The 12,428-nt window shown below is 39.7% G+C and overlaps 1 protein-coding gene across 2 annotated transcripts in view; it reads left to right on the top strand.

Annotated features, from left to right (window-relative positions):
• LOC127430693 (uncharacterized) overlaps positions 1 to 12,428 on the top strand; it is a 27,523-nt gene extending 15,095 nt beyond the window's left edge. Inside the window, exons 2-6 of one of the 2 annotated variants that reach the window (XM_051680663.1) lie at positions 10,378 to 10,571; positions 10,647 to 10,843; positions 11,395 to 11,599; positions 11,847 to 11,959; positions 12,084 to 12,428. In XM_051680663.1, the coding sequence (XP_051536623.1) occupies positions 10,378 to 10,571; positions 10,647 to 10,843; positions 11,395 to 11,599; positions 11,847 to 11,901 (651 nt within the window). In that variant the 3' untranslated portion in view covers positions 11,902 to 11,959; positions 12,084 to 12,428. Of the gene's footprint in view, positions 1 to 10,377; positions 10,572 to 10,646; positions 10,844 to 11,394; positions 11,600 to 11,724; positions 11,960 to 12,083 lie in introns of both variants that reach the window. The other variant, XM_051680664.1, reaches the window with a different exon arrangement.

Raw genomic sequence — 12,428 nt, 5'->3', positions numbered from 1 at the left:
ACCTCTGCCAATAGGCATCATAAACACACGTAACGTATAGATTAATTCACAGAACTGACTCAAAGATGTGTTCTTCCACAGAACAAAATTCCAGCCACTATAAACCGTTCAGTGTCCTCGAACAGTCAAACAGATGAACAGTGAACTGGTTGCTTATGAATGCAGCAGATGACGTAATCATTCCAATGTCCCGCAGAAAAACTCCGCAAATCAAACCTCAGCCAACAGGAGGCATAAGAACAAAGAACATGCAGATTCATCCACAAAACTGTCCCAAAGCAGTGTTACTCCACGAAGCAAACTCCAGCCGCTAGGCGGAACCATGCAGCAAAACAGGAATCCCGGTTCCTCGGGTGATCAAGAGTCAAGTTCACTCAGAGGGCACATGAAAAGAATACACCATGACTTACTCAGACTGCCAACTGTAAAAAAGACATCCTTTGTGTGGGCATGTAAACATTTTGCAGCCATCCATAGTGTCTAATCTCAATCTGGCCGGGAACTTCAGTGCAGAAGCAATCTTCCGTCAATGCAAAAGATTCTTTAAGGAAAAGTGTTATTCCACCAAACAGACTCCAGCCGCCAGGCGGAGTCAACGCAAAAAGAAACAAAAATGATGCCCAACTTCCTCCAACAGTAGAGTCAATGAACAGCGAGTCGATCCACTTACATGAGAAAAACCCCAATGGTTTACTCACTCATAGATTTTATTAAAGACAGTGCTTGTTTCGGACACGTGAATACTTTGCGACCATCCTTCGTTTCTATTCTCAGTGTGGCCGGAAACATCAGTGCAAAAACTATATTTCTTTGATGCAAGAGTTTCTTACACTCCTTGAATCGCTCACGTATCTCTCGTCGAATTCGCAAAGTCCGGGAACAAGAAAATACTGTGATTCTTCCAAGAAAGTCCTCCCCTGTTCCTCGCCTCATTTAATTTTTTTTTACCAAAAGAAAAGCATAGTTTGTTGAAGTTGTCTTATTTTAAAGCCGTTCTTGGTAACGTTTGTGAATAAAACCAAATATATTATTCACAAACGTGCTATACGTGTTATTTTAACATGCATTTTAATTTACAAGTAATCGGTTACTCATTTTTTGTGGGTTAGAGTACTTGATTACAAAATTACTCAAATACCCATCCCTAGTAATTTTTTCAATGTTCAAATTTTTTCTCAGCTTAATATGCAGAGTTGAGTATAAAAGACTATACTGTATGTTCCTGTAGCTCAACTGATACTCATAATCCCATGGTCATGTGTTTGATCAAAGTCTTTCAAGGCAAGTCAGTCCACTGGGTGGTCATCTTGGGAACACTCCCGAGCAGTTATTTTCTCTGGTTACAAGCCATAGTACCTTAAATTGTGCTTCTTTAGCTCAGATCACGCTAAAAAAAAACAATTTTTTTTCAGGTTGGTCCAGCTAATGCGCATGCGTGTTCTCGAGGTGATGTCTGTATCTAAAAGGTAATTTTCTCTTATACCTGTAAGGCGAGACTTTCTTTTCTACATCCGCCATATTGGGGTGTTCCAATTTCTCCCATTCTAGTGGTCCGTCTAGGGCTAAGCAGTCTCTGGTCTGATTCTCAGGCAACACATGTACTGATAAAATCCACTGAATGCACTGCAAGTAACTTTGGATAAAAGTGGCTGCCAAAAAAAAAAAAAAAAAGATCCAAAAGAAAATTAAAGTAAGGTTGATTTTTGATTTCTAACAAAAGTATCAAAACACTATTTGTTTGAGAGTCTTTTCGTTTGGAATCTGTTTGAAAACAGTGATTATTAGTGGAGCAGAAATAAAGGAATAGTTCATGCAAAATAAAAATTATGTCATCATGTACTCTCCCTCGTGTCTTGTATTACTCTCTTCTGTTTTGTATGAGGAACAGAGCCAAATGTAATGTCATTCGTATTTGTGTTCAATTTAAATATGCTGTGTCAAGTTTGATGTCAATGATGCTAAATGCCACTGTCGATGCATCAAGTTTGAATCTGTTAACATGTATGAGTTGCAGCAGAGTTGCAGCAGAGTCAATAATGTTCAGTCAAAATTTTTTGTCAATAATGACTTAAATTTGAGTCTGTTCCTCACACAAAGCTATTGGATCAAAAGACTAGGAAGATATATGGAATTATTTTATGATACTTAATGTGACTTTTGCTTCTTACCTTGGAATTGTGAGTAATGAATACTGGTCACTGGTTTCCATGCAATTACAAATGAATGGTGTCTTGAGCTTTCAAGCTTTAAAAAGTACGCAAAAGCACCATTAAAGTATCATAAATGTTGTCCATACAATCTGTATGCTATATTCCAAGTAGAGACAACAGTATATACCACTTTTGTGATTCTTTTATGGTGCTTTTGCCTCTTTTTTGAAGCTTCAAAGCTCCAGTTCTCATTCATCTTCAAAATGTCTTCTGTTGTGTTCCACGAAAGAATGAAAATAATAAGGGTTGGACATGAGGGTGAGTACATGATGACTGAATGTTCATGTTTGTGTGAACTGTGCCTTTAATGTGAGATGTTCAGTAGAGCTGTTGCCCTGCAGCAAATTTCACTGTCTTTGTTTTCGAGCTTTGACACTTTTGAGGGCGGCAGCAGCTCAGAGGTGTATTTGGCACACAGGAAGTATCCCGTCAGCAGAGGGATTTGTTGGATCAGGATGAACCTGTGTTATTGCAGACAGTCTGTGGCATTGTGTCGTCCTTAACGGTGTGACTGTGTGTGTCCATTAAAACACCTCACACACAGCGAGACCCCGTCATCATTATCCCGTCAACTCTGTCAAAATTGCAAGCATTCAACACACACACTATTACACACATGGTGCGGCTATCCTTATGAGGACTCTCCATAGACAATGATTTTTATACTGTACGAACTATAGATTCTACCCCCTAACCTTAACCCTAAACCTAACCATCACAAAAAAACTTTCTACATTTTCAAAAAAACATTGTTTTGTATGTTAAGTGATTTGAATTATGGGGACACTAGAAATTTCCTCATTTATAGCATAATACCCTTGTAATTTCCAGTTTGTAACCTAAAAAAAAAAAAAAGATGTCCTCGTAAACCACCCAAACCCGCTGAGACACACACACACACACACACACACACACACACACACACGAGCTACAGTTGAAGTCAGAAGTTTACATACACATTAGCCAAATACATTTAAACTCAGTTTTTCACAATTCCTGACATTTAATCGTAGAAAACATTCCCTGTCTTAGGTCAGTTAGGATCACTACTTTATTTTAAGAATGTGAAATTTCAGAATAATAGTAGAGAGAATGATTTATTTCAGTTTTTATTTCTTTCATCACATTCCCAGTGGGTCAGAAGTTTACATACACTTTGTTAGTATTAGGTAGCATTGCCTTTAAATTATTTAATTTGGGTCAAACATTTTAGGTAGCCTTCCACAAGCTTCTCACAATAAGTTGCTGGAATTTTGGCCCATTCCTCCAGACAGAACTGGTGTAACTGAGTCAGGTTTGTAGTCCTCCTTGCTTGCACACGCTTTCGGTTCTGACCACAAATATTCTATCGGATTGAGGTCAGGGCTTGTGATGGCCACTCCAATACCTTGCCATTTTGCCACAACTTTGGAGGTATGCTTGGGGTCATTGTCCATTTGGAAGACCCAATTGCAACCAAGCTTGAACTTCCTGGCGGATGTCTTGAGATATTGCTTCAATATATCCACATAATTTTCCTTCCTCATGATGCCATCTATTTTGTGAAGTGCACCAGTCCCTCCTGCAGCAAAGCACCCCCACAACATGATGCTGCCACACCCATGCTTCACGGTTGGGATGGTGTTCTTCGGCTTGCAAGCCTCACCCTTTATCCTCCAAACACAACGATGGTCATTATGGCCAAACAGTTCAATTTTTGTTTCATCAGACCAGAGAAAATTTCTCCAAAAAGTATAATCTTTGTCCTCATGTGCACTTGCAAACTGTTGTCTGGCTTTTTTATGGCAGTTTTGGAGCAGTGGCTTCTTATTGCTGAGCAGCCTTTAAGGTTATTTTGATATAGGACTCATTTTACTGTGGATATAGATACTTGTCTACCTGTTTCCTCCAGCATCTTCACAAGTTCCTTTACTGTTGTTCTGGAATTGATTTGCACTTTTCGCACCAAGCTACGTTCATCTCAGAATGCAGAATGTTCGAGACAGAATGCATCTCCTTCCTGAGCGGTATGATGGCTGCGTGGTCCTATGGTGTTTATACTTGCGTACTATTGTTTGTACAAATAAACGTGGTACCTTCAGTTGTTTGGAAATTGCTCCCAAGGATGTACCAGACATGTGGATGTCCACATTTTTTTTCCCCAAGGTCTTGGCTGATTTCTTTTGGGTCAGGATTTGTGAGAATTAGAGCTGAAACAAAACATCTTTTGAGTTTTTCAAATGCAGATTGAGCCTGCATGGACCAACATAACTGAGTCTTAGTGGAGGTTAAACTTTTCAGAGGAGAAACGATCAGACTAAAGTTCTGGATGAAACGCGCTAAAAATGGGAAAATCCCAGGAGCCGCTGGACCGCTTTACAGGAATCTGGAATTGGCCAATCTGCAACCGCTTTTACCTTGGCGGGGTCCATCCGGATACCATCACCTGAGAGGACGAACTCCAGGAACAGAACCGATTGTGCGTGAACATCTTCTCCACCTTGACAAATAAACGATTCTCAAGCAGTTGCTGAAGCACTCTCCTGACATGCTGGACATGCTCACGACTATTCTGGGAGAAAAATAGAATGTTGTCAAGTTAAACAAAAACAAACTGATTGAACACGTCTCTAAGCATGCCATTAACGAGTGCCTGGAAGACAGCTGGTGCGTTGGAAAGGCCGAAAGGCATGACCAAGTACTGAAAGTGCCCAGTAAGAGTGTTAAAGGCTGTCTTCCATTCGTCACCCTCCCTAATCTGGACTAGGTGGTGAGCATTGCGGAGGTCCAACTTTGTAAAGACGGATACCCCCTGCAAGAGTTTGAAGGCTGAGGACATCAATGGCAGAGGATAATGATTATTTGACAAGATGTCATTCAGCCCCTGATAATGAATGTAGGGATGCAGAAAACCGTCCTTTTTCTGCACGAAGAAGAACCCCGCCCGGAGAGGAAGAGGGACGGATGATACCAATTGCATGAGAAACATTGATATACTTATCCATGGCCTCCCTCTCAGGGGAAGAGAGTGAATACAGATGACCATGAGGCGGAGAAGTGCCAGGAAGAAGATCAATCGCACAATCATACAAACTACCCTCAGATCATGGTTGATTTCGGAACACCAGGGAGTTGGTGGAACCAAGACACTGAGACAAACAGAAAGGACTCAAAGACAATACAGAACTCTTTAACCAGTCTAAATGAACCACGGGTGTCCTAAAACCACAGGAGCTGAGGGTGAGTGGATGATAAAGAATCGAATCTCTTCAACATGATTACCAGAAATAGTCAGGGTGAGTGAGGCAGTACTGTGAGTCACCTTAGTGAGGAGGGTAATTCGCAGAGAGTGCTGGCAGTTATGGGTTCCTTCAGTCGAGTAATGGACCACTGGTTGACGATGTTAATGTCCATGAAATTACCTTCAGCACCAGAGTCAACCAGAGCAGAGATTGAATGGATGTTGTTGCCAAACTGCAGCCTGGCCGCTAGGAGAGTCTGAACCCCAAGGGATTTATCCATTGGAGTAATGCTCACCTTTAACCCCTTCTTTATTGGTGAGCAGTGCCTTTTACTGGACATGAAGTGACAATGTGCCCTGGTCATCCACATTAGAGGCACAAGCTGTATACCAGGCGATGATGTCATTCCTCGGGTGACAGCCGGCCTCTCCCAATCTGCACGGGCTCCTCCTCCGACAGGGGTTCGGGTGCAGCTGAAGAGGATGGTGAGGTAATTGTGGGAGATCGCTCATGACGAGTGTAAGTTCTGTGGCGATGACAGAGTCCAGTAAACAGGTAATCCACAGAGTGAGGTATATCCAACTGGAAGAAGCATACTAAACAGAGCAAAACAAGAAAACAGACAGCAGACATACAGATGGTGAGACTGCATGACAGAGGAACTGGAACAATCTGGTGAAGAGACAGAGAAACGAAGTAAGTAGCTTCGTAATAAGTAGCCAAAGCTAATGAGGAACAGGTAAGGGTGCTGCCACATGAGCGGTGTGAATCAGCATTCCCATAGAAACGCTAATTACACCGACCACGTGGCAGAGGGCAACACAAAAACAAAAAAAAAAACAGACAAGCATGAATTATGATTATTTAATAATTAATGAATTATTAAACTGTGACACCAAGACACAGGAAAGAAATCTGTAATTACTGTTTTCCAAATGTTTTCCAAAGCCATCCACACTGTGCCTTTTACATCACATCCATTCAAGGAAGTAAGAGAAAGTAGCGAAAGTGCACACAACTGTAGTTTCAGCTTCAGCCACTAGGTGCATACTCGATTCTAGAGGACAAAACATTAAACCATTCGAAAACATTAAGGCATGATTTTCAATGAAGTTTTTCAATCAAGCTGTTCACTGGGGACTTTCAGACATTTAAGACATTACACTATGACTTCCTGTAAAGCTGGTTTGATGAACATGACTTGACTTGAACTCTTGATGCCGATTTCCCAGTGAGATCAGTCTGCGCCAAAGCACTCAATCCTCAAACACACGCATTGAAAATGTGCTGCCTCAAGATGCATTGAGCAGGATTGATGTTCTCCTCAACAGACTGATGCTGTTGTGTAAATGTGTTCGGTGTATGTGATGTGGTCTGCTCTGGGTTGTGTTGAGGCAAAGCACAGATCTTTGCAGAAGAATACAGGCATCTGACAGAGCTTGAAAAAAGACATGAGGACTTTAGTCTACCTTCATCTCCAACACGGTATGCCGAAACAGAGACATGGATGTGATCGGCTGCCACTGAGTTCAAAGTGCACATGAACAATGGAGGCTCATTAAAAGCTTATAGGAGAATCTGAGCTTCAGGTGCTCAGGTGAGCTGATGGTGTCAAAAACAGACACAATGTAGTGACTGCATTAATTTAGTGCAGGTTTATAATAGTGCAAATATACCACAATATGAAAGGCATTTTAGAATAATGGCCAAACATGCTTTAAAAAGTAATTCCTTATAAATCACCACTTCCCAACCCCCGATCTGTTGTGACTGAACTGAAACTGTGTCTAGACTGAGCGTCTACCACCTATAATCCAGCTAAATCAAAGTGAAACCTGAGCTGAAGATGAACTTCTCAGGTTGTCTGTGGCATTCATGGATTAATGTTACAATGGCCTGTGAGCCCTGCAAATACTGTGCATACTTCTCAATACTGGCCATATGCTCATCCAATTTTGTCCTGTTGGCAGTCTGAGACCAATTTAAACATCAGTGCCTTCTGTTAAAGCTTTCATAGCTGGCATGTACTTCATGTTTCTGTGTTGATTCACCAGAGCAAACTTCACTGTACATTTGTTCAATCATTGTTTTCCATGCGTTCTTGCTACACAAACTAATAGATGATGGGGTGGAGAAAGATTAGACTCAACACAGAAGTTTTCATTGATTAGTGCTGGATTAGTTATTTATTTAATTAATTTCCTTAATTTAACCAGGAAGGTCCCATTGAGATAATACAATCTCTTCTTCCAGGGAGTCCTGGTCAAGACAGCAGCACATATAAGTTTCACAATAAAATTCAAAAGATAAAATACTACAAAATACACAAACAAAAAAAGTCGATATATACAATCAGATCAATAAAAGCAATTGCAAGTTTCCTTTAAAACAGTTTGCAAAAGACCATTAAAAGTGCTCAAAGGGGGAAGTATATCTAAGTTGATTACATTTTGCAATTCATTCCATGCCCAAGGAGCATAAAAAGAAAAAGCCGTTTTACCAAATTCAGAATGTACCCTTGAGACTTTCAGCTGAATTTGAGTTGTAGATCTCATGCAGTAACTATTTGTACGATAGGTTAAAAGATTAGAAACATAAAAGAGTAATTTACCTAAAAGTGCCTTGGCAATAAATAAAAACATATGCAATTTTCTCCTGTGATAAGGATGACCAAGCTAACGATTCATACAAAATACAATGATGAGTATGTGACTCTGCACCACAAACAAAGCATAGTGCAGCATGATAAACAGAGTCCAGTTTCTTAAGTAAGGATGCAGCTGAATGCATATACAGTTGTGCTCAAAAGTTTGCATACCCTGGCAGAAATTGTGAAAATTGATTTTGAAAATATGACTGATCATGAAAAAAAAAAAAAAAAAAAAGAAAGTATCTTATTTAAGGATAGTGATCATATGAAGCCATTTATTATCACATAGTTGTTTGGCTCTGTTTTAAATCATAATGATAACAGAAAATCACCCAAATGGCCCTGATCAAAAGTTTACATACCATTGAATGTTTGGCCTTGTTACAGACACACAAGGTGACACACACAGGTTTAAATGGCAATTAAAGGTTAATTTCCCACACCTGTGGCTTTTTAAATTGCAATTAGTGTCTGTGTATAAATAGTCAATGAGTTTGTTAGCTCTCACATGGACTGAGCAGCCTAGATACTGAGCCATGGGGAGCAGGAAAGAACTGTCAAAAGACTCACGTAACAAGGTAATGGAACTTTATAAAGATGGAAAAGGATATAAAAATATATCCAAAACCTTGAAAATGCCAGTCAGTACTGTTCAATCACTTAATAAGTGGAAAATTCAGGGATCTCCTGATACAAAGCCAAGGTCAGGTAGACCAAGAAAGATTTCAGCCACAACTGCCAGAAGAATTGTTCGGGATACAAAGAAAAACCCACAGGAGAAATACAGGCTGCTCTGGAAAAAGACGGTGTGGTTGTTTCAAGGAGCACAATACGACAATACTTGAACAAAAATAAGCTGCATGGTTGTGTTGCCAGAAAGAAGCCTTTACTGTGCCAATGCCACAAAAAAGCCCAGTTACAATATGCCCGACAACACCTTGACACGCCTCACAGCTTCTGGCACAATGTAATTTGGAGTGACAAGACCAAAATAGAGCTTTATGGTCACAACCATAAGCACTATGTTTGGAGAGGGGTCAACAAGGCCTATAGTGAAAAGAATACCATCCCCACTGTGAAGCATGGTGGTGGCTCACTGATGTTTTGAGGGTGTGCGAGCTCTAAAGGCACGGGGAATCTTGTGAAAATTGATGGCAAGATGAATGCAGCATGTTATCAGAAATACTGGCAGACAATTTGTATTCTTCTGCACGAAAGCTGCACATGGGACTCACTTGGACTTTCCAGCACGACAATAACCCTAAGCACAAGGCCAATTTGACCCTCCAGTGGTTACAGCAGAAAAAGGTGAAGGTTCTGGAGTGGCCATCACAGTTTCATGACCTTAATAACATCGAGCCATTCTGGGGAGATCTCAAACTTAGGTTCATGCAAGACGACCAAAGACTTTGCATGACCTGGAGGCATTCTGCCAAGATGAACGGGCAGCTATACCACCTGCAAGAATTTGGGGCTTCATAGACAACTATTACAAAAGACTGCACGCTGTCATTGATGCTAAAGGGGGCAATACACAGTATTAAGAACTAAGGGTATGCAGACTTTTGAACAGGGGTCATTTCATTTTTTTCTTTGTTGCCAGGTTTTGTTTTATGATTGTGCCATTCTGTTATAACCTACAGTTGAATATGTATCCCATAAGAAATAAAAGAAATGCATTTTGCCTGCTCACTCATGTTTTCTTTTAAAATGGTACATATATTACCAGTTCTCCAAGGGTATGCAAACTTTTGATCACAACTGTATAAAAGATCACCATAGTCCATTACAGATAGAAAGGTACTCTCTACTATTTTCTTTCTAGCCCCATAAGGTCTTAAAGTCTTAAATTTGATTTTAGAAACTCTGCAGCAACGCTGGTGTTGAAGGACAGTTTTGTCTTCATACATCTAAAGCATATGCTTTAATTCTGAAACCACTTTGAAGTTTGTTCAGCAGGAAATTAATCAAAATATAGAGGTGTTTTTGTTACATTTATATTGACAATAATTTTTTCTTAGTTGTGAAAGTTAAAATAAGCTTAAAATATTGTTAAGACATTATCAGGAACCATGGGGTACGTGCAGGGGAATGCCGAACTGGAAGTGTTCTGAGGGCAACCCATGCTCCTTACCACGAAGAACGGCATCAAATATGTTAAGTAGTCCTATGTTTTGTTTTTACGAGAGTTTATAAGAGTCAGGGATGTGTATGCCATACACATGTACGCCTAATGCCTAGACTTCATCTATGTGGACCAAAGTTATTAATTTATTATATTTTCTCACTTGCATAGGGTACCTGTAACTTTAACCCAACCCCATATAATGCGGAGTATATGGGACACAAGTTACACATGGACCAAAATGAAAAACTGGTCATGTTTGGAGTGACTCATGTGGTTGCTCTAGATGGACAAAGCAAGAAAATTGTTGCAAATGCAACTATGCCTGCAAAAAACAATTTAGCCATGTATGAAGAGGTGTACAGGTCAGTATTTTATGTTCTGTTAGAAAGAATTTAATTCTAATAATACCAATAATTAAGCATTTCTTGTTTATGTAGACCTGCAGTAACATGTTATGGAATGTGGGATCAACTTCGTGTGGATCATGGCAAAGAGTTTTACCTCTGCCTGTACATGCAAGAGAGGTCAGAATATAGACACAACCAGCAAAGAGAGCCATACCGCCAAACTCAGTCAACAAGGGAAATATTAGCCATCTGCAAGCCATCAGCCTACATTACATCAGTGGTGAAAAGTAAATAAGTACCTGTACTTTCGGCTGCACAATTAATCGAAAAAAAAAAAAAAAATAGAGATTACAGTTACAGCTGCTGCAAATACATAATCGTGAAAAGTGTCAATTACTTAATTTTAAGTTTACTCACTTTATATAAAAAAAAAAAAAAAAAAAAAAAAAAACACCCCATTTACAACATTTATATAATATTTGTCCTTGTTTGAAATAGCAAATCAGGAATTTAAATTAAATTCTGATTTAGCAAATCAGAAAAAACTAAGTATTGCTCACTGTAACAATTTAATCACACACAGTTTTTTTTCATGAAAAAAAAATAAAAAAAAGCTATTCAAAAAGCAATTCTCCATTTGATTTGGCTAGCCTACATAAAGGATTTTGCATGCGGCTGCCCCACAAAAAAAAAAAAAAAAAAAAAAAACACAAACATGTCAGTTCCATCAATTGCAATCAGTTTCTTTAAATGTCTTTTCTCTAGTTCCCAACCGTCAACAATATAGAGACACTATGTTAACAGCCTTCTACCCACATGTTTTTTCCTTTTTTAACAGAATCACACAGTGGAAAGGATGTGGCCAGAAATCAACAACCAGGTAAATTACCCACTAAAGGAGGCCCTGGTACAGCTACAAGATCAAGAAGCAATAGATACAGAGGACAGCCTGACAAGGTTCTGCACATCCAGTCTGACCTGCCAGATGTGCCATATTGGTATAAACAGATTTGTGCATTCATGGAATGCTCACAGGATCTCAGGTATGTTACATACCCCTTACAAGTTATTCACTGTAACAGGTTCAAGAAGCGTTTTACCATTGAACATGACGAAAAAAAAAAAAAAAAAAGTGGTGTTGTTAAAGGGAAACCAAATCACCTGGCAGGGACTGGAACACAAGATCTTCTAAAAGATGCCAGAGTAGCAGCTGACATGTATGACAGGGATATGGGATCATCCCTCACCAGAATATCTTCATTCAGAAGTGACCCTTTTCTGTCCGAGCAGCACTTTGCACAGTATTATCCTGACGTTCCAGTTGTTTTTGACAATACTGTTGTAACAAACTTCACACCAGGAGGGGAAGGAGGACACAGGGAACTGGTTTCTTTGACTCACAGGTAAGGCTTTTAATTAATAAACTCCAGCGCTTTTCAGCTTCACAATAACAAATCAGCTTTACAACAGGTGTTAATAATTATATGGCTCAGGTGTATGTACCCTTAACGCTTTCTCTCTCTCCAGACGGACGCTCGACCACGCCCCCACTGCCACAGCTGTCAATTACAACTATGCTCCATTCAAAGGGGCCTTGATCTACCTCACTGATGTAACAAGGAGATGTTTCTAATTTCATGTAATTTGAATCATGAGGAGCCTTGTCATGGATTGAATGATAGCCTCAGCTGTGTGGGCATGCAACTTGTTAGCTCTTAAGTTTTGTTTAAGAAGACATACTGTAACAATGGACTCCAACATTATGCACTCACTAATATAAGAGTACATAAGTAAATATGTCTATCTTGTTACCATACAAAACAATGCCATTCCATTTTGTTTACTGTCATTGTATCCATATTACACGGTATT

The sequence above is a fragment of the Myxocyprinus asiaticus genome, chromosome 40 (genome assembly GCF_019703515.2).
Source record: "Myxocyprinus asiaticus isolate MX2 ecotype Aquarium Trade chromosome 40, UBuf_Myxa_2, whole genome shotgun sequence".
In the NCBI taxonomy this organism is placed as follows: domain Eukaryota; kingdom Metazoa; phylum Chordata; class Actinopteri; order Cypriniformes; family Catostomidae; genus Myxocyprinus; species Myxocyprinus asiaticus.
The sequence above is the reverse complement of the archived record's forward strand: the minus strand, read 5'-3'. Positions and strand labels throughout refer to the sequence as shown.